We start from the raw sequence: 24,238 nt of genomic DNA on the forward strand, positions 1-24,238 counted from the left end.
GGTTACATCAATTTTTAAACAAACAATCATACATCGTGCTAAAACTTTCTGTGTTTTTTTGTAAATTAATTGTAGAATTTAATTTCTTAATAAAGTACATTTCGGCAATTTCTCTTTTTCTTCTATTATTTTTTTTTATGCATGATTGAAGGATTAGACCAGTCGAATTCATAGCCCATATTAATTCTGTGCTCGCTAACAACAGAAAAATTACTCGCTAAATTCTTAATATTGCGTCGATGTTCGTTAATCTTTGTACCAAGATGTCTTTTTGTCTGCCCTACGTAATTAGAGTCACAATCTTTACACGTGATACGATCTAAATCTATCTAAATTATCTTTCCCGGTTTTTATTAAACAATTTAGTTTTTTGGGGATGGTAAAAATTACGTTAAGATTCTTTTTCTTTAGAAATCTACAGATGTCATTAGTAAACCGATTACAATATGGAATGACAATAAAATTATTCTTCAAAACATCTGTCGGATTTTTAATGTAAAAAAAAATTTCGAATTAAATAGTCACCGACTGAAGGGCAGTTTACTGAATGACACGCGTAACTGCATTGCTAATTCTTTGAACAGACTTAAAAACAAAAGAAAACACCAATATTTTATAAGTAGATATATCTTAATCGAATTCTCAAAATGTAAAAAGTTTTTAGCTGATAACAATGATATTTTTGTAACGCGAGCGGACAAGGAACAAGTCACTGTCATCATGAATAAGGACAAATACACGCTTCAAATGACTGAACTGTTGAGTGATACATCGACATATAAAATCATGAAAAAAGAATAATTTAATTGACGAACGTACTCATAATAATTTAAAATGCACGAACGGGAACACTCCGAGAGCATATAGATTGCCGAAAATCCACAAGGCGGGAACCCCTCTAAGAATTATCATCTCATCTATTGGGAGTCCGTCGTATATGATGGCAAATTATCTACACTCCATTTTACTAAATTCAATCCAAAAACCTCAATCGTTTGTCAAAGATAGTTGGGAGTTTGTTAAATTAATAAATAATAAAGCTACAGAGTCAACGGAAATAATGGTGTCGTTGGACGTCACTTCACTCTATACTAATATCCCGAAGGAATTAGTCTTAAAAGGCATAGAAAGAAGATGGAGTGAAATCTCGAAACATATTAAACTTAGTTTTCAGCAGTTTAGTCATGCAATTGACATAGTATTGAGTTCTACTAGTTTCATGTTTAATGGGGTAGCTTATGAACAAATTTATGGAAGTCCAATGGGCTCACCTCTCTCCCCCATACTCGCAAATATTGTAATGGAGGATCTTGAAACAAATTGTTTGTCCGGGCATGGTTTCAAAACACCATGTTTTTATAGATGTTGTAACGTCCAGACCAATTTCAAAATTTCAATCTTTTTCAAAAATTTATCCTTTAACATATTAGTCATGACAATCTCTAACCTACATGAAAGACCGGTATTAACGAATATTTAATCACACATATAATTACTCATAAGTTAAAACATGTCTTCTCACAAATGACAATGGGAGTAGCAATCCACTTTTAAATAATATTTTTATCATAAAAGGCATAATTAACAAGGGTGCTCCGCTCCAGATCATTCGTTAGGAAACATAAAAGTTAGAGAATAAGCGCGCCTAAATCAGACAACGAATGTATGTTCTAACCCCTGAAACACCGTACATATTGCATGCTACTAATGCCCCTGTATATTCTATACCATTTATACTTGCGAGCCCCTAGGCACCGTACACATTGTATGTCCATAACCTCTAATTATACTATACCCGTCGTACGCTCTAACCCCTGAGTGTCTTACACACTTCATACAGCCACGAATATGTAGGACTTTTCTTTAGACGGCACTTCACTGACCAACACACGACAATATGGAAATCGACATTACCGACCGATGATAAAACAGAAACCTGACTTACTAACTACAGATAAACTTGCCCACTAATGATAAGGTAGAAAACTACCTTACCGACCAACGACAAATATGAAGATTAACATTACCAGCCAATAAGCACGTCTATAGCAAATATATTATTAACCTTAAAACTCTCACTCATAAATTAGAAGACAAAAATCATATGCAATATGCGTAATAACATTATATCCGTCATACAATCAAAAGTACTATAGCTATGCAATGTAGATGTGCGAATTGAGTTTTAAACTTAGTCAGGAACAGTCTAGAAATTTATTCCTGACATAAACTCTCTATCAATTTACATATAGCTATGCAACGTAAATGTAAATTGATAAGTTTTAACTGTCCAATGCATTTTATTTCAAATTGCAAATTCTAAAGGATAATACCCAAATATCATTTATTAAGTAGTACACTATAATGATGAGATAATTAGGTATGAAACACGCTTTATTATGTGAACTCGGCTTTACTCTCAAGAAACATCTAGAAGATTCTAGAAGGTTCTAGAAAGACGGTTGAGAACCGTTACATTCCAGAAGCATGATGCAATGCATGATGCAACGCTGAAACACGTTGCAACCTGCAAACCATTATAGAAGGACCGTTAAGAAATATCATTACCGAGAATACGATAAGAAAGTCAGAGCGCATAGCGATGAGTCATCAAAGAAACACCGCTATCGCTACCGAGAATAAAAGACGGTTGGAAACCGTTAGCGATGAGTCACCAAAGGAACACCGCTATCGCTACTGAGAAGCCATCTCTCCGGGACTTAACCGACGCAATCTCTACCAGGAACAGATTATCTCCGGTACTTCCCCGGCATATCTCTCTTGCCATTGGCTAAGCCGCATCGCCCGATGGGAGGAGCGAACCACATTTTACGGTATATAAACCCTGCACCCAGTACGGACCGGCAGTAATTTCGTCGCAGTGGTTCCAGTCAATCAACAATAATCCAGCAGTCAACCAGCAATTACTACGGGGTCCCGAAGACAACGAGACACAGCCGCCATTTCGAACCGAGGTACCGAGGCTCTTCAGATCTTCAAACTCAGAGGGAAGAACACAGTAGCGAAGTATACCATAGCAAGGCACATTAGACATTGTCTAACCTTGTGAGTATTTAAGCCAGTTCACATATCCCTAAATAGTAAAGCGCGACGGACACTCATTATATTTAATCATTATATTTAATTATCCAATATTAACTCAATCTTACATTACATTCCGAACTCTGAATTTTGAATATAGACATAAGCCATATATTACTCTGCATTCTTGATATTATTTCGATCCACGAATTGCATCTGCACATGTCTGCGTTACAATCGTCGGTTTATTCAATATTTTACTCAATACTATTTGATACTATTTAACCCATATCGCATACTTACTCAATCTATTATAATAAATATATTTATACATTTTATTGTATCACTGCTTATTTATATATGTATATAACCCTGTATCCTACCACATATTAGCGAATTGAATACCGCTAATTCCTCTGTACACATTAGAAACTATATCCTGTCAGAAGGTACATTCGCAAGTCATCTCTGAGGTGCACGTTTAGTAAAGTGAACGTCGCACTAGCCTATTAAGACAAGAACCAAAGAACCCGGAATAGCCGGATGAACACCTATCTCTCTATTTTTTTACGCTTTTATTACCTTGCATTTTCTAATAGTTGCGAATACTTTACCACACCAACTGACAGTGATCTTGCATATTGATATTCGATTCATTTGACAAGTGTACACCACCTAACCCTATTTACAACCAATAGAAATATACCCTGTCATAAGGTAAATTTGTTGCTACGATTCTGAGATGCACGTTTAGTAGAGTGAACGTATGCATTCGCCTTTAAGGACCAGAATTCACGGACAACCGTGTATTTCTTTATCCACCCCAGCTTACTCTCTCTCTGCTCTATAATCCAAACGAATTACTTTACCAAACCGAATGACAGAGGTCTTGATAATTACTAAGAATTATTACTTCGATGTTTAAAACTTTAATCTTTGATGCTTGAAAGTACAAGTATTAATATTCTTGATATAGATATTAATACACGTACTCAGAATCCCTTTCCTATTCCACATTATTACCAATTTTCTTTTAGTATCGTATAATTATAATTATAATTGATACAAGCTTAACTAATTAACAGGTAAAGGGCACTCTCGTAAAGATTAACTTTTCATCTCATCTCTAATTCATTAACAAGTAGATCACGACTTAAACGTGAGTCATACTCGATTACTTTTGATTATTTAATTCTCTCAGTTTTATAAAACGTATTATTCATATAAATTTATTTAAGGGGGGATTCTAGTGTAACGGGTCAAAAAAATCGAAATTTTTTTTTGGATAAATTAAAAGTATAACATCTTAAAAATACGCTCCTACAGTTTTAAAGTCAAATTTGCAAAAATAAAAAAGTTATAGCTCTGTTTAGTGAGACGCGTCAGAGTTCCAAACAGCAGGCAGTCAATCGATATTTAGGGTCAGCTATTGTTATGTTTATGATCTTTTGAAAGTTTTTTTTTATTCACACACAAACACGTTTGTGTATGTGTGTGAAACAGATTAGTACAGGCTACTGTAGGCAGTTCCTCAGTATCGTTTCACCTTTCGACCGATACAGACGTGTTCAACGTAAAAAGTAGAAAGATGCCTCGCAACGGTGATAAATTTGGAAATTTTCGTGCAACAAAACCGCGAAGAAAACGTTTCCAAGGAAATCAGCATACATTAGAAGAGGAAACTGGAGCAACGTCGTCTGCTGCAAAAAAACTGAAATCTACGGATTGTGATTTTCTTATAAATCAAACTCATGGCTACAGATTCATCGAAATCTTTACCGTTTTCAGCGCTCTTTCACAAATGTTAATTTGTAAAGAATGTAAAAAAGATATAAATTTAGCTGAAACGGGAAATCGTGGATTGGGTTTCAAAATTGTCATTACATGCTCATGTGGTATAAGAATTGACTCAGGTCTTTTTGTAAATAATGCCTATGAAATCAATCGAAGAATAGTATTTGTTATGAGACTGTTGGGAATTTGTAGAGAAGGTATTAATATTTTCTGTGGTCTCATGGATATATGTTGGAAAGGATTGAATGTTTCTGTGTATTACGCTGCTGTAGAAAATATTCACACTGCAGCAAATGCAGTTTTCCATGCGTTATGTCGCAAAGCAGCAGAAGAAGAAATGGAATTAATTTCACAGAAAGAAAATCCAGCTGTAAATTTCACAGTTTCTGGTGATGGAACGTGGAAAAAGCGTGGCTTTTCGTCATTATTTGGTGTGACAACGCTTATAGGACTAAACACTGGAAAAATAATTGACCTTGTTGTAAAAAGCAGTTACTGCCAATCTTGCACATTTTGGAAAAATAAAAAGAATACTCCGGAATATTTTAAATGGCTCGAGACTCATGAAGAAACATGCACCATTAATCATTCTGGATCAGCTGGAAAAATGGAGGTGGATTCAATGCAAGAAATGTTTTTAAGATCTGAAGAAAGATTTGGTGTAAAATATGTTAATTATGTCGGTAATGGTGATTCGAAAACTTTTAGAGCACTTCTGGATTTACAACCTTATGGCCAAGATGTAATATTAAAAAAAAGTGAATGTGTCGGACACGTAGAAAAACGAATGGGTACTCGATTGAGAAATATTAAAAAAGTAGCGAAACTTGGAGGAAAAGGAAAATTGACAGACGCACTTATAAAAAAATTAACAAAATATTATGGATTGGCGATAAGAAGGCATTCAGATTCCGTAAGTGATATGAAAAAAGCCATAATGGCTACTTATTATCATATGTGTTCGACAGAAGAAAATCCGCAACATCAATATTGTCCACTGGGAGCTGAAAGCTGGTGTAAGTGGCGAGTTGCAGAAGCGACTGGAAAACTTGACGAGTTCGAGCATCAGCCTGCTTTTCATAAAAGTGTTGCGACCAACCACAGCTGGGCGCAGTCCGGAAGAGCTGCCTTGGTTGAAGGACGTGACATCCCAGTAGCGGAAGGAAGCAGTCCGAACTTTAAAACGTAAACAATGTATTTAGACTAAGTATTATTAATAAGATAACGAAATATGACAATTTTATTTTTTTGAGTTTGATAAAAATCAATTTTAAGTATTCTAATTCATTTAATGTTAATTTTATTTTGCAATAGTTATTTTGCATATTTATAATTACTCCACGCATTTTTAGTTGATCTATAATATTAAGTTATAAAAGATAGCAAAGAATAACAAAAATCTAAGTTTCAGTTATGAAATATATTTCAAAGAGTTGTAATCAAAATAAGAGGACTAGTCAAATATTAGACAGATGCATAGGTTATATTTAAGTATAATAATAAGCGCGAGAATAATCTTTAAGTTGATTAACTTAATATATGAATTATTTAATTTTGTTTTACAAGATAAAATTTTAGATATTCTTTTATGTTGATAGACCAGTTATGTTTAAGTTTATTTATTTTGTAATATTTTCAGTTATTTTGTAAAACCAACACGTCAGTTGGTTAAAACATTTTAAAAAGACTGATAACAATTATACAATGGCGTATTGGTAAATCAAATACGAAATCATTATGATGTTTATTTTTATTTATTTCCAAATAAGCATACTAGACATAAGTTAACATAAATAAATAAAAATCCAATAAAAATTAATCAAGTAGTATATATATAAATAACATTAAAATAAGTATAAGCTAAGAAAATAAATAGAAACCCAAAAATATTAATAAGTAAGATGAACTAGCTAATAAGGATATGTACATAGTGTAAATATAATGCTTGAGTAAATATTAATATAAAAATAGAAAAAACCTAAAAAATAGAACTTTTGTTGAACCGAGCATAGAGCCATGCGCGCGCGCGCAACGCGCTGAGTAGTCAGCAGGCCCCTGGCGGGGCGGAAGAACACGATTGGCTAGCGGGTCAGTAGAGGGGTGACCTTGCGGCACATATAAACCAGCGCGGCAAGGCTTCAAGAGTTCTGGACCACGGGGAACTCAATCGGGCTTCTTACCACCAAGAGCTCAGTGGAGTTTTTTTTTTAGTTACGAAAAATTCAAGTTGAGTTCAGCTCGAACGAGAAACGCGGACTAGTAACATATCACTTTGTACAGTGTTTGTAAACGAGAATATAAAATCTGTGCGGAACCTGTAAAGAAAAATATACATTATATTTACCTGGTTAAATAACGCGTGAATTCACTTACCCATTATCGTTCATCCCACGGCGATCCAGTCCACCGAATCCTCAAATGTCTGCGGCGATGAGAAGGAGGAATCTAGCATCCCACGACGACCTAAAACAGAAAAAAGAAATTAATAATCCAAGCGGTACAGAGATCCACTTAAGGGAACCAGCGTGTCAACGTTGTCACGTGGAATCAACGACCGTAAGTAACCTTGTTGTTTATAAAGTCAAAACAACTGGCGACCACATAGATGACGAAAGCGAGCAACCTGGGCCGTTGTAAGTTCGATTCCAATCAAAATAAGGGATCGCACGGTCACAGTGTTCAAGATCATCTGTTGTCAATTTATGAAGATCTGTCCAAAGTTGAATTATTACAAAGATGTTTAGGTGGATACACTCAAAATTGTAACGAAAGTTTTAACGCATGCATTTGGCGTCTAGCTCCGAAACATCTCCACTGTGGTTCAAAGACTATAGAAATTGCTGCTTATCTGGCTACCGCAATATTTAATGAAGGTTATTTTCCGATATTAAAAATGATGGAAGCAATGGGCATTATTATTGGACAACAGAGCAAAACATTTGCCGAAAATCATAATAACAAACGACTATTGAATGCACACCGGCGCAGCTTAGAAAGCACTAAAGAGGCTCGTACAGCCAGAAGAATGGAGAAAACAGTACTACAAGACTTTTTCGAAGAAGAAGAAGGTTTAATGTATGGGGCCGGAATAGCAGAATAAACGTTCAAGTCGATTTTTCAGCAGTAAGTATCGTGAAACTTTATCTAAAACTTTAAACGCGTTTTTCTCAAAACCATATTTTTTAAGTTGGCGGGCGTGATAACTTGAGAACTAATAAACCGATCAACTTTGGTCAAGTTTTGTTCAATTCGTTATAAATTTCTTTAGGTACTATACCTATCATTTTATGTTTATTGCACTTATTTATAACATTTTTTTATCAATATATGATCAAATTTATATTTAAAAAAAAAAAATTTTTTTAAAAACGCTACAACTTGTTTAATTTATTATTTTTTCTTTGTTAGGGAGGTATAATACTAGCGGAAAATATCTAACTTTAAGAAAATATTTCGCTTTTTGCTTTCAGATAACCGAGAAGAACATTACAACGCCCGCTAATGGACGGGAAATTTCAGAGAGGGGTCCAGATTATATATTATATATTGAAATTAAATAATGCAAATTGAAAATAATTAAAATTTTTTGATACCTTAAGAAGGTCTCTTTTTATTCCAAAAAGTTTTATTTGGCTATCATTAATAGTTTTCTAGAAAAAAAATCTTAAACATCGCTTATTTTTTGGCCTGTTACACTAGAATCCCCCCTTAACCATCAGATGGTCTCCCCCTTCCGAAGGAAGAATCAAATTGATCGTGACGAACAACGTCTCCATAGACTACGCGAACGTAGGACAAGGAGAATCTTAAACTTACATGTCCAAATCTTTCCCACGCGAGTAATCGTTCGGTCCCTTTCTCTAGACGTTTATTCGCCTATAAATAACCTTCCGCCTTACATTGATTATTCTCATCCGCAATTTCCGGAGCCTTCACCTTTAGAGTCAAATACGTTAATAACGAACCCTAATCATCATTTCTTTTCCGATCCCGAATATTATATCCCAGATCAAAGCCAACAAATTGTATCGTCAGAATACGATCCTTTCTTACAATTTAACCACGAACAAAACTTTAATATTCTTGACGAGGACACCGTGAACCTCACATCCGACGACACTCGTAACTTCGTCTCAGAAGAAGCTCAGGACGACTTCGCTTCTTTTATTACTTACCTTAATCAGCCTAACAATTCTGAACAGGAGCTCAGTAATATTGTAACTCAATTTCAAGCCCCCCACGAATCACGTCAGGACCAATAAACTTTATATCGACGTAAAGGTTTTATAAATGAATAAATGACATTATACTTGTAAAATATCTTTATTTATCGACCCGACCCATCAGTTTCCTTCTCTGTCCGATACTCTCAATCGAATCTCAAGCTCTCGGCTTCCCTGGGTATAGCCGGCCTAGCAGGTTGCCCATAAAACAAATAGAGAGCAGCTTCTTAAACGTCCACCGAGGTAGACGCGAGAGAAGACCGTCTTGTGCAGAAGGTAATTTGCCGCCGGGTGAATTATTGGACGTAACAATGTGTAGACGACATATTCATGGTCCTCCCTAATGACAAACTATTAGAGGTAGGAGAGGCGTTTAATAGTTATCACCCAAAATTAAGTTTTACTTATGAGATTGAAACTAATAATTCACTCAATTTTTTAAATACAACCGTTAGTAGGGATAACAATAACCTTATAACTAATTGGTACAGAAAACTAACATTCTCAGGAAGATATATTAATTTTTTCTCAAATCATCCGATGAAATATAAAATTAATACCATTATTAATCTAGTCGACCATGCAATACTTTTATCTAATAAACGGTTCCATGACTCGAATTTAAAAATTGTAAAGAACATATTGAAAAACAATTGTTTCCCAGATAATCTCATTAATAAATATGTTAATGATAGAACCCATAAATTGTCACACCCGATAAGTAATGTGGATCAAAAAATTTTAAATGTGGATCCGACAGATGTTTCGAAGGATAATTTTATTGTCATTCCATATTGTAATCGGTTTACTAATGACATCTGTAGATTTCTCAAAAAAAAGAATCTTAACGTAATTTTTACCATCCCCAAAAAACTAAATTGTTTAATAAAAACCGGGAAAGATAATTTAGATATTAATAAACAAACCGGCGTAGTTTATCGTATTACGTGTAAAGATTGTGACTCTAATTACGTAGGGCAGACAAAAAGACATATTGGTACAAAAATTAACGAACATCGAGATCATTAAGAATCATTAAGAATTCAGCGAGTAATTTTTCTGTTGTTACCGAGCACAGAATTAATATGAGCCATGAATTCGACTGGTTTAATCCTTCAATCATGCATAAAGAAAATAATAGAAGAAAAAGAGAAATTGCCGAAATGTACTTTATTAAGAAATTAAATTCTACAATTAATTTACAAAAAGACACAGAAAGTTTTAGCACGATGTATGATTGTTTGTTTAGAAATTGATGTAACCTTTGACATGTATTGGCGTGATTATTATTGTTAGTATTGTGTGTTCTGTCAAGACAAGATAACATAAGCAAAACGGATAAATTATTTTCTTGTCATAAGTTAAATCTCTCCGAAGCATTAGGAGACGCACCATTATCCTACACCATCAAAGTTCATTTTTTGGGGGTGTAGAACTACTAAAATATAAAAAATTTTGAATTGCACGTAATATAACCTGAAAGGCAACATCGCCACGAGTAATTTGAGCCAAGAAGGAATAAAATCGGTCAAGCCGTTCTGGAGATACAAGCGGTCAAAAAGTGACGTTTTTCATGAAAAATAAAGTAACGTCGTCTTCTTCTTCTTCTTCTTCTTCTTCTTCTCTGTCCGCGTCCGCTGACGTCATCAGGATTATATATATCCTAAAAAAATCATAAAAATGAAAAGGTCAGGCCATGTTCAAAAGAAAGTACTCAAAAATTTAAACGATCTAATAATAAATTATCACGAAAAGTAACTGATATGTTATTCAAGGTGCCAGTTCAAAGTGAACATACGTAAAGTGTATATTATCTAAATTTAGTAATAATATTAGGTGCGCAACTAAGTTCTCGCTGTTTTTTTTATGAAAATGCAACTTTATTGTGAAAAAATGGTTACAAATGAATCATTCAACTCCTAATGCTGAAGCAAGCTGTTCTTGCGTTTGGCATGGATCCTCATCGAGCAATGCCTCCAATTCAGCGTCTTCGAAGGTTTTTGGCCTTCCTTCACGCGGACGGTCGTCAACATCAAAATCACCGTCTTTGAAGCGACGGAACCAATCACGGCACGTTGTTTCACTTAGAGCAGCATCTCCGTAAACTTTTTGGAGCTCTCGATGCGCTTCAGCCGCCGTTTTCTTCGAATGAAATAAGAAAATCAACACTTCCCGCAAATGACGATTATTTGGTACAAAATCAGACATTTTCACACAACTAAAAGTATATGACGCCAAAACAAAATCATTAACATGTCAAAGCGGTTTGTTTACCATATGTCTAAGCTTGGCTCGTGACGTTTTGGATATGTCAAAATCGATCAGCACTTACTGCTGGAGCCATCTATAGACAAACAGCGGGAACTTAGTTGCGCACCTAATATATTACCATGAAAAGTAACTGTGATATTTTATTCAAGGTGCAAGTTCACATTGAATATACATACATATAAGTAAAACTGATTACAATTTGATTCTAGAAAATAAGTGCGATATGTTATTCTTCGTGCACAAAATATAATAGTCGTTTATAGAGATTTGATTTGAAATTCATACTAGCCCGTACAATGAAAAATAATTGCTCGTAATGCCAGAGTACCAATTTGTTAATGACTCAGAAAAATAACATGGCGGCCTGCTCTCAAAAAACTTTCGATGGGTAGAATAAATAATTGAAATAAGAGTTGTGAAAATCGTATAAATTAAAAACCTCCAATCTTTCTTTAGTAAAATTTCGAATTTTTGTATCAACTTCCGATTTGTGTTATACCGTATTTTCAGGGAGTAAGTTATTGATCAGAAAACTTTGCCTTGTTGCTCGAAACGGGTGTATATTAAGTAAAATTTATAAATGTACAGTTCTCAGGTCAACTACAATAAAGCTATACGCTTAAAAAGTTTACTGATTATTTGTCGTAATATACAATAAAAAATTACATATTAATTATTCAAGATACAAGTGAGAAATAAATATCATTAAAATATACAAAAAAAATATATCAATTTGACTCTGAAAAGTAAGTGACATGGTTCTCAAAGTGCAAGGTTTCATTTGACTTACAATTTTCTTCAGAAACACAGAAGAAAAAGGTATTTGTATATAGTTTTGTATATTCACTTCGTTGTGTGTGTAGAGCTTTTAAAAATACGTTGAATTTTTATTCTAATCTAATCTTCTTCTAATGTAATACTTTTCGTATTTCAAATGTTGTAGTAATTATTCTGTAAGAGCTTTGACATTATTTCTAAATGGACATCGAGAAACATCATAGTTTTTTGAGAGCAGGCCGCCATGTTATTTTTCTGAGTCATTAACAAATTGGTACTCTGGCATTACGAGCAATTATTTTTCATTGTACGGGCTAGTATGAATTTCAAATCAAATCTCTATAAACGACTATTATATTTTGTGCACTAAGAATAACATATCGCACTTATTTTCTAAAATCAAATTGTAATCAGTTTTACTTATATGTATGTATATTCAATGTGAACTTGCACCTTGAATAAAATATCACAGTTACTTTTCATGGTAATATATTATTACTAAATTTAGATAATATACACTTTACGTATGTTCACTTTGAACTGGCACCTTGAATAACATATCAGTTACTTTTCGTGATAATTTATTATTAGATCGTTTAAATTTTTGAGTACCTTCTTTTGAACATGGCCTGACCTTTTCATTTTTATGATTTTTTTAGGATTATCTATATTTTTACACATTATGCATATGCGAGGTTGGCCGTAACCTTCTTCAGCATCTCCAAACGGTACAGAGCATTCAGGCAATGCATGTACATGTTTTTTACATAAAAAACAAGTATGTGCACCTGTTGGTTGATCATTATTTTGACATACTGGACATGAATTATTAGAATCAGACAATACCTTAAAGTCAGGTTCTTTAAGAGGCGTGGAAGTTATAGGTACATCAAGTATGTTTTTTGTATGAACAGATACAATATTGTCATTATTTTGTGCTTCAATAAGTTTTGTAGTTCCATGTAAAAAATGTACATGCTTCTGAACGAAGGAATCAACACGCAACAGTGGACAATCTTTTAACAATAAAGATTTTAATTTATTGAATTCACTTTCGACTGGTGCACTAGAAGCAGGTATGCGACCGTAACCAAATTTATCTGTATAAACATTTGTCCAAAGAGATAGTGATCTAATATCAATCATTAGACGTTCGACTAATTGAGGATAATAATGTGGGTTAATTCTATTGCCTTCATTTAAAATAATTAATGATTTAACATCACTTAAAATTTTTTTACCCCACGTGGTCCATGAATTTTCAAACGGATTAATAAAATTCTCTATTTCATTCGGTTTGCTTTCAATTTCGTCTTTAGTACTATTATCGGTTTCAAAGTTTTCTAATTCCAATCCATTAGTTGTCATTAAGTTTATTAGTTTAATTCTTGCTTCATCACATTGCGTAGAATTGCCATTTTCCAAATTGCCATCGGTTTCGGATAATGCTATTGTAAAAATATACTTAATTATTTCTTTAGCATTTGAGACATTTCTGCAAAGTATTAATTGACCAAGTGCGTGAAGATAAAAAGTTTTTACTCTTTTGTTTAATGATTTAAAAAAGTTAGAGTATGATTTTATAAAATGTGCGACGTCAATTCTAATATAGCATTTAGGTAAAGTGGAATTTTTACATGAATCCGCGTAATCTTCTATATTAGTATAATTGGTAAAAGCGCGAATAATTGCAATTAAAAGTGCTTTTGAGGAATGCAAATCGTTCTGGGAGAAGATATTTTTAAAGCAACTAACAGACGAATAAATCGTCTGTGATATAAAATATCTTTTTTTAATAACCAGAACGCACATGCAAATCGTTCTGGGAGAAGATATTTTTCTTTTTTTTTGTTACTACTGCAACTTTATAACTATTAGTATTACTATTGTACTATTGTAACTACTACTTATTATTACTATAATATTTCTACTACTAACAACTATTTAAAATAAGCAAGAGACTGCTTTATATTTCAGAAATTGTTACTTTTAGAAAATATGTATATAATGTAAAAAAAATTTATAACAATTGAATCCCATAAATATTGAATAAGAATGAAGGAGGTGTCATTACAATATCGCAAAAAATTTTTATATATAGATGGAGAAAATCTTGCAAATTTTAAAATCATCTTTATTTTTCGAATGATACAAAGTTTCACTGTGAATATCACGTTGCAGGACATCCTGCGTATATATACACATACATACATACATACATACATTCATATATATATATATACATATATATATATAGGTATATATATATACATACATATATATAGGTATACATACATACATACATTCATATATATATATACATATATATATACCTATATATATATATATATATATATATATATGAATGTATGTATGTATGTATTGTTGTGCCTCCGGGAAGGCACGGAAAATTTTGGGGTCTCAGTCGACTGAAGGATGAGGATCCTAGGATCGGTGGGCGTCTCCACTTTGATTAACTTTGCTTGTGTATTTGAATAAATCTTTTATTTCGCTTATTTCTTGAGTTGGATTAATTATGTATAATCCCACCTGGGTGATTAGTTAGGTGTGCTCGCTCTCGATAATCGGATTACAGGTGATAGTTATATTCTGCGGCTTGTCTTCGACTCCTAGTTAGGTTCTAGTTAGCGACTCGACCTTTTGGATTTTCGTTAGCGACTGACTTCGTCGCCTCGCTTTCCGTTTGCGGTGGTCTCCTGCCCTTTTCTACATCTTTCGGGGGAAGATGTAGAGAAGCTCTTTCATTGGCTAATTTTTATTCACACGCTTTTATCTAGGTGCAAGCGAAGCAGGTTGATACTTCGCTTGCGATCCGCGGGTTTTGGCGTAACGCTTATATTTCATCGCGTTTGCGTCTTTTCGCGATAAGCGCTTCGCGAGAGCGTGAGAACGTTTCTCAAATAATAGTATAATAGCTGACTTACTAATTTATTATTAAAACTATATTAATATAATATAATATAATATAGTTATAGTCATTCGGACTATAACAGTATGTATGTATGTGTATATATACGCAGGATGTCCTGCAACGTGATATTCACAGTGAAACTTTGTATCATTCGAAAAATAAAGATGATTTTAAAATTTGCAAGATTTTCTCCATCTATATATAAAAATTTTTTGCGATATTTTAATGATACCCCCTTTATTCTTATATATATATATATATATATATATATAATATATACACATACATATTGATTTATTTAGCAATCTATCTATCGAACTATCTATCATCTATCGATCAACCTATCTATCTATCTATCTATCTATCGATCTATCTGTCTCTTCTCTCTTTTCTACATTGCATTATTTTATATATGTACACGTATATAATATTTTTTTAAAAATATTGTACATTACAAAAGTAATTAAATTTATAATCTAATAATATATAAAAATCTATTATGAATATAATGATTACAAAGTTTTAGTAGATAATTTTTTGTAATAAATAAATGATTTATATGATTTATTCTTATCTAACTCTACTGCTCTGTGTGTTTTGATAATAATAGCATTATTATGTATTCAATCTCTAAAATACTTTTATATAAATCATTACAAAGAATTATTTACTTTGTAATCAATTATAATTATTATAGATAGGCCTGTTCATACACATACACACACTCACACACAATATATATATGTGTGTGATATCGGAATGACTCAGAAAAATAACATGGCGGCCTGCTCTCAAAAAACTATGATGTTTCTCGATGTCCATTTAGAAATAATGTTAAAGCTCTTACAGAATAATTACTACAACATTTGAAATACGAAAAGTATTACATTAGAAGAAGATTAGATTAGAATAAAGATTCAACGTATTTTTAAAAGCTCTACACACACAACGAAGTGAATATACAAAACTATATACAAATACCTTTTTCTTCTGTGTTTCTGAAGAAAATTGTAAGTCAAATGAAACCTTGCACTTTGAGAACCATGTCACTTACTTTTCAGAGTCAAATTGATAAATTTTTTTTGTATATTTTAATGATATTTATTTCTCACTTGTATCTTGAATAATTAATATGTAATTTTTTATTGTATATTACGACAAATAATCAGTAAACTTTTTAAGCGTATAGCTTTATTGTAGTTGACCTGAGAACTGTACATTTATAAATTTTACTTAATATACACCCGTTTCGAGCAACAAGGCAAAGTTTTCTGATCAATAACTTACTCCCTGAAAATACGATATAACACAAATCGGAAGTTGATACGAAAATTCGAAATTTTACTAAAGAAAGATTGGAGGTTTTTAATTTATACAATTTTCACAACTCTTATTTCAATTATTTATTCTACCCATCGAAAGTTTTTTGAGAGCAGGCCGCCATGTTATTTTTCTGAGTCATTAACAAATTGGTACTCTGGCATTACGAGCAATTATTTTTCATTGTACGAGCTAGTATGAATTTCAAATCAAATCTCTATAAACGACTATTATATTTTGTGCACTAAGAATAACATATCGCACTTATTTTCTAGAATCAAATTGTAATCAGTTTTACTTATATGTATGTATATTCAATGTGAACTTGCACCTTGAATAAAATATCACAGTTACTTTTCATGGTAATATATTATTACTAAATTTAGATAATATACACTTTACGTATGTTCACTTTAAACTGGCACCTTGAATAACATATCAGTTACTTTTCGTGATAATTTATTATTAGATTGTTTAAATTTTTGAGTATCTTCTTTTGAACATGGCCTGACCTTTTCATTTTTATGATTTTTTTAGGATAAGTTTATTCTTACATCTTAAAGACGATATGCTGTAAGTCATTGATGTTTCCACTGTATTTTTGAAAAGGACCACAGCCCGTATGGTCGAAACGTTAAAATAAATATATATTAACAACTTTAATTGTAGCCAGTGTCGTCAGTTCAATATCTATAACCTTAAAAAAAATAAATTTTATTCTTATGATACATTTTTCTTGCTTTGTTGTATATATTTTACATATTTATACATTTATTAAAATAATTAATATTGTGTTATGCATATTTCAATACATGTTGTGCTTATACATACTTTTATTCATGTGAAAGCTGTGTCCTTTTTTTACATATGTATATAATGTATATAATGTTTTGTATATAATGTATTTATTAATATTTTATACAAGGTAATGATACGGATGAGGATTCAGAATACATACCATCTGAACAAAGTTCTTTTTCACAAGATAATGAATCTACACAAGATCGCGTGGAAAGTACAATAAACAAGACTGCGTCTTCCACTTCAAGTTTGAATACTTCAAATACTGTTGGCTCAGTAATATGCAACGATGAGCTTACGTATGTGGAAACATCTAAAATGAAATCAAAACGAAACTATTGTGTTTTCTGCAAGAAGTTGCAAACTCAACTTGCACGTCATTTGGTAACAGTTCATCGTAATGAACCACAAGTAAAAAAGTTTGCCATATTACCTAAGAATCATCCAGAAAGATTGCAAATAGACGCTATTCAGAAAAATGGAAACTTCAAATTTAACACAAAAGCCGAACTTAATAGTGGACAATTACTTGTTAGTAGACGTCCAAATAAAAAATATCATAAATCTGCAACTAACTTTACAGCCTGTGCCAAATGTAAAGGATTTTTTGCCAAAAGCACAATACGACATCACTCTAGAGTTTGTTTTAACAGTAAATTTAATAAAAATAAGAATATTATGGTAATGGGTAAACAAATCATTAGAAGACTTCATCCAATAGCCAGCAAAACTTTAAGGAAAACTGTTTTTCCGGTTATGAGGGAAGATGAAGTAACACGGATTTTGAGATACGATGAGTTATTGATAACATATGCAAATAAAATGTGCGTAAAATATAAAGTGCAACATCAGCACGACATGTTTCGTGCTAAGTTACGCCTTCTTGGACGGTTTCTCTTGGCGTTAAAGGATATAAATAAATACAAATATACAAGACTTCCAATCGCTGTACCATCCTCGATTATACGATGACTGCATCTCTGCAATAAACATAATTGCAGGTTATGATAATAACACACAACTCTATAAAGCTCCCGTCGTAACATCTACTTTGTCAACTCTTCTAAAATATGTTGGAAATATGTTAATTGTAGAATGTATCAAAAAAGGAGATGAGGATAAGAAGAAATTAGTCAAAGATTTCATAAAACTACTCATTGTAGATATTGGCACAAGTGTCAATAAAACTGTGCAAGAAACGCAGTCTGTACATAAAAGACATAAAAAGATAATCTCCCCTTAATGAATGATATTAAAGTTCCATGAATATTTGATGAAACAAAGAAATGCAGCATATGCAGCACTAAAAAAGTCGTTTTTATATGACAAATGGCTTGCATTAGCTGAGATAACACTAACTTCAATATATATCTTTAAAAGATGTCGAGTTGCAGAAATGGAACAAGCAGAGATAGATAATTTTTAACATTATGTACAAGCCCATACATTACGTTAAAAAATTATCTTGTATATTTGTATTTATATAAATATTCTATGGTGTTAAAATAGTCTTTATATGTATAAGAAAAATATGTATGTATATATTGTGCATCACTGAATTGTAATGAAAAAAGTGATTTCTCCTCTGACTGTTCTATTCTGGCTGTATGCTATATTATATCTTATAATTATATGTATTGTGAGATATGCTTTTCCAATTGGCAAACCTTATTCGATGAACGGTTTATTATCACGAACATTGGAACTATTTGAAAGTCATAAGAATATATATTCATTTTATCGCGTACGATTTAATAATTTTCCTATACATATAAAGACTATTTTTTCAATAAATGTAATTTAGATATATGTTAGATATATGATGACATACTATATTGAGGTTCGACTGTATAAATTAATGCAATAATGCCAAATTTATATTTTCCTAAAATGTAAAATATATGGATTTGAAAACTCTTCTGTGCAATCCAATTAAGCTAACTCGAATTATTATATCCATAGCAAAAATCCGCCATTTTTGCATCAATATATTTTAAGTCAAAATACTGTCTGTTTGTCACAGAATGACAATATCTAAATAATACCTAACTTAACCTAAAATAATTATATCTACATAATACTTAACCTAATCTAAAATTATACTGAATACAATACAATGGTTCATTGATTAAGAGCTATTTACGCGTGTAACGTGATATCTCCGCGTCGGGTCATCACAAAGTCACGAGACCATAACAACGCGCCGCGTTTCGACCGTACTTTCGCCGTACATTATCTTGACGAATGTAATATCCGATTTCGATTTCTATGCGTTCCGACGTCGTATAACACTCTCCGCCCGCCACGAATGAGTGCGCGGATTTCAATTAGCGTATCGACATGATATTATATTAAAATCTTTCTTTTGTACACCATATTACTCACACTTTTATATTTTTTTTGTCTACTCTTCGTTCACCGTATTGTTAAAATATATTTCATTATTATTACATTGGAGTATTCTAAATAGTCACTCTCGAACTCCGTTCTCTCTCCCGTTCAAACTCCCCCCCTCTACCCCCTGACACTCTGAGCGAGTCGAGTATTGCCATCACGGAAATTTGCGGGATGATTTACGATTTGTAAAGGTTCTCTGCCAATTTGTGAGTTTTCAGAGTGACGCAAATCTCGCGCCTGGCGCCAAGCAAACACAATTTTATGGTGTCTTCGCGAATTTCCTGTTTTCCGCGCCGAAGGTGTGCCGTCGGCCAATTACATCGGCCCTATTTCTCGGATCATGATCTATCTGACTGTATAGGAATAATTAACGGTTACAAAATATATATTTTAATGAATTTATTTTGTTATTATATATATTATAAACATTTTAAAATAAAATAAAGCAATAATTTGTGACGTGGCCTTTTGTGTCCGTCACAAAAGCGAATGCGCCCGGCCGAGAAAAGTCGGAGAGCGCTCCAAAATTTTGTATTTTGCGAGCGAGCGGCGAATTCTTCGCCGGCTCGTCCCTACTCGGTAACAAGAGTCGAGTTGGTGGGCCAGGAGAACTAGATTGTTTTAGAGAGAAGAGGATCCCAAAGAACTAAGGAAGGAAGACCATGGTGCGTAAGGAACGGAGGTTGTGCGCCCGGCCCGGTGAGTAACCGAAATAATAAAGTTATACAAGGTACCGAGTCGCGTAAGGGTAAAATACTGCCGGAACGATCTTTACAGCCTCGGGGAGTCAATCATCAGCAGTCCGAATGAGGGAAGAAAAAGCGCCTGCATCCCTCCACCCTATGATTACTACCCCTGAGGGACCCGTCGTCGCATTTCGAGAGGACCTGGTGGTCGTCCGGGACAGATCACCCCGGGGCGATCCCCACGGCAAGGCAAGGCAAAACGAGCATCATCCGGCGGCCGTACGAGATGCAAACGGAGCCGCCGAGAACGGAGCTGCTACATGGCGACTCCTGAGAGCGAAGATTCGAAAGTTGGCGGCATGAGACTCGCGACCAGCCACAGAAATAGAAATCGATTCAAGGATCGATCACGGGTCTGACGCGGGGCGCAACGCCGCCGCAAAGCGTGGCAACCGGGCCAGGATGGCGCGCACTATCTTCCCCTCCCCCGACGTAACCACCGACGTTCCGCCGGTCCGAATTAGAATCACTGTTCGACAAGCCGGTGTCCCGAATGGATCAAGGACCAGCGACCCACATCCTGCGGCGACGTCAGAATTGTAAGGCCACCTCCTCAACCGGTAAGCGCAAAATCGGCTGAGACCCATGTGTCGATAGAGATTTCTCGCGATGTCGAGCGTATGAGCTCGTTGCACCTTAATTGTTTAAAGTTACCAAGAATCTAGAGTGATCCGCACGGGACTCGCGTCGATATCCGTGTAATTAATTAATTGTGTATCTTTTCGCCTCTCCGAGGGGCACCGAAACGAGTCGACAGTTGCTGTAAAATCGTGAATTCGTTGTGAGATCGCTGTAAGATCGTGAATTCGTTGTTATATCGAGTCTTTTGTCAAAGAACATAGAACATTGTAATCGCTGGGTTAGAGTATTGTGTTCACGATCCCGAACTGATAATGAGAGAAAGAGCGTATCGATACTGATAGGTCGGAAAACCAGCGTCCTCCTTCGAGCTCGATAATTATATTATACCAACACATTGTTTTCTGCACACCATTGACGTGAAATATACTCTTTTTATTTTATCACATATTTAATAACTAGCATTAATCCCCCCCCCCCTCTCTCTCTCTCTCTCTCTCTCTCTCATGTAAAGAGGTTTTGCAAGAGAAGAAAATCCTTCTACAAACTTCCTATAGTACGAGCAAAAACCGAGAAAACTTCGCAATTGTTTTTTTGTATGGGGAATCGGCCAATGTCTTACAGCAATAATCTTTTGGAGGTCTGTAGTAACGCCCTGTTCAGAAATTATATGTCTTAAACATTTAACATTTTTTTGAAAAAAAAAATACATTTCTTTGGATTTAATTTTAAATTGGCTTCTTTTATCGTGAAAATACTATATTCAAATTCTTTATCATTTCATCAAAAGTTTTCCCAAAAATTATCACATTATCTAAATATACTAAACATATTTTTGATAGAAGCCCGTGTAACACTTTTTCCATTAATCGTTCAAAAGTCGCGGGAGCGTTACATAAACCAAATGGCATTACCGTGAACTGCCAAAAACCCCTACCGATCGAGAAAGCCGTCTTTTCCTTGTCTTCTGATCGGACTTTAAGTTGCCAATAACCGTTTTTTAAATCTAATGTGGAAAACCATGAGTTACCTGAAAGTTGATCTAACAATTCATCTATACGAGAAAGGGGATAAGAATCCTTTACCGTCACATCATTTAATTTCCGATAATCAATACAGAATCTTATACTGCCGTCCTTCTTTTTGACCATAACGGCCGGAGAGACCCATGGACTTTGAGATTCCTCAATGATTCCTTGTTCCTTTATGTCCTCAATAATTTGATCAACCTCTTTTCTCAAATGAATAGGAATTCGTCGAGGTACCTATTTTATGGAGAGAGAGTCTTTTACTGACATGTTCTACAATGCTACAATTACCAGCCACAATTTTTTCAGAAAATACATCTTGATAATTATTTAGAAAATTGGCAAAAATTTTTTTTTCAGTATCTCTTAAATTCATTAAATTACTTTCAAAAAGTTTTTTTAAAATAATTGGGACTTCAAGAAAATTCTCTATCCGTGAACAATTATAAATTTTATCTTTATTTAATTTTAGATTTTTATTTGATTCATTAAATTCGGAGTCAAAAATATTTTCTAAATTAATTTTTTTAAGAAAATCAGTGCCCAATATGCAATCATCATTAATGGCGGCAACAAACAGGAATCACAATACAATTTTTTCCAATTTCTACTCTAACTTCAACTTCGAAATCAATTGACACTTTTTCTCCGGTTGGATATCTTAAACTATAATCTCTAACTCGAATCTTTTTAATCTCTTTATCAATCAGTTTTCTATTTAACAGAGAAATATCGGAGCCCGTGTCTATTCTGAAAGAACAATTTTCATTATTAACTTTTCCACTGTAAATAAAGTTATTTTCTATAATCCTAGCGACACTAAAATTAACAAAACGATTCATCGGGGTTTTACAAGAAAAAGTCGAGCTCACCCTACGAAGCTCGACTAAGCCGTGTTTCCCTTCTCCTCAGGGCACTCAAATCGGAAATGCCCTGTCTTTCCGCACGTCCAACATTCTTTTTCTTTCGAGGAAAAATCATTCCCTCGCCATCTTCCTCCTGAAAGATTTCTCTTTTCATTCCCTTTTCACGCGTTCTCGCTGTTCTTATTTCCGTTCTCGTTTTTATAGTCTTTCCGCGCATCGTTCCTCTCTGCTTTTTGATAATTCGCGCTGTTAAATTTTCCAAAATTATTAGATTTTCCATTAAAAATTTTTTTTTTTCTCTCAAAATGTTCTCCTTGAATTAATTTAACGATTTTCTAATTGAAGAGTCCTCCTCAAGAATCCATCGGAAAGAGAGGAAATTTAGGTTATCAAAATTTTCTATGTTCTCTAAAACAATTCGCGCTTTTCCTCTTAAATTCGCGGCCAAAGCAACAGTTTTTGTCGATTCGTCCCAATTATTCGCGCGCGCGATCAAAAGAAATTGCGAGAGGAACTCTCGCAGCGGAACTTTTCCGTCAAATGTGTCGGGCTTTAATTTTAAGCCCGTTCTCGCGCAAAAATCATTATTCGAATCCCCGCAAGCTCTAGTATCGGAATTGGAAGCTCTTTTATCGGAAAGACTTAGCTGTATATTGTCTTCCCGTGAAGCGATTCTCTGTTCGAGGCGGCGTAGTTCCTCGTCCCTCTGCCGCAGCAAGGCCTCAAATTGCGTATGTTCTCGCTCCCGTTGTTCTCGCATTCGTCGGATTTCGTCGAGCGCGGTTTGCAGCACGTCCTCCCCCAAAGGAGCTGCTGCATCTGGTTGAATATAAAGCGGAGCCTGCGAGCGGGTTACTCTCGGCAAATGTTGCGTAGTCATTCCGTCGATTCTTTCGCAGCTCGACGTTCTTTCAATCCCGGACGAGCCCCCAAAATGTTACGTCCTGTACTGGACCCCGGAACAAATATTTTTATATAAAACATTTATGAAAAACGATAATACAGGTAGCATCAATATGATGCAACTGGATCATTGATAAAATCTTTTTTAAAACCGGATGGTTCCAAAACTCCTATATTTTTGTATCAAACAGTAGCATCATTACATGGAAAGATATTACCTATCTTTCAAATGATTTCTGAAAAGCACGACACAAATATATTAACATATTGGATGAGAGAGTGGCTGCGTTCGGGTGTGCCGTGTCCTAACCAAGTAGTGACGGACTATTCGATGGCGTTTCTTAACGCTGTTAGCCTTTCATTCAATAACATTCATCTTAAATCTTATGTTAATAATTGCATGCAAATGCTCTTAGCCGCAAATTACAAAAAATTAATAACATGCATTATCCGAATTGATATTGCACATTTGATAAAACTAGTATGTCGATGGCCTTGTTTTAATCACACGCCTGCCTGCGTTAAAGATTTTTACATCCGTTGTGTAGGTATTTTATCA

General features: G+C 34.0%; 1 protein-coding gene and 1 pseudogene across 1 annotated transcript; both read left to right on the plus strand.

Annotated features, from left to right (window-relative positions):
* The first annotated feature begins 4,630 nt into the window (after nucleotides 1-4,630).
* Nucleotides 4,631-7,936, plus strand: LOC146722715 (uncharacterized). The gene is made up of 3 exons (XM_085483981.1): nucleotides 4,631-5,921; nucleotides 7,064-7,067; nucleotides 7,513-7,936. Exons 1-3 carry the CDS (start codon nucleotides 4,631-4,633, stop codon nucleotides 7,934-7,936), a joined length of 1,719 nt encoding a protein of 572 aa, XP_085340107.1.
* An 8,991-nt stretch (nucleotides 7,937-16,927) lies between these two features.
* LOC146722716 (uncharacterized) lies at nucleotides 16,928-18,586 on the plus strand (annotated as a pseudogene).
* Nucleotides 18,587-24,238: the final 5,652 nt, after the last annotated feature.

Source organism: Nylanderia fulva, unplaced genomic scaffold (genome assembly GCF_048542155.1).
Source record: "Nylanderia fulva isolate GAGA-0341 unplaced genomic scaffold, ASM4854215v1 Scaffold283, whole genome shotgun sequence".
NCBI classification, from domain to species: Eukaryota; Metazoa; Arthropoda; class Insecta; order Hymenoptera; family Formicidae; genus Nylanderia; species Nylanderia fulva.

What these genes read in the sequence shown, in the direction of transcription:
- LOC146722715 (XM_085483981.1), top strand. Translation starts at nt 4,631, where the DNA reads ATGCCTCGCAACGGTGATAAATTTGGAAATTTTCGTGCAACAAAACCG.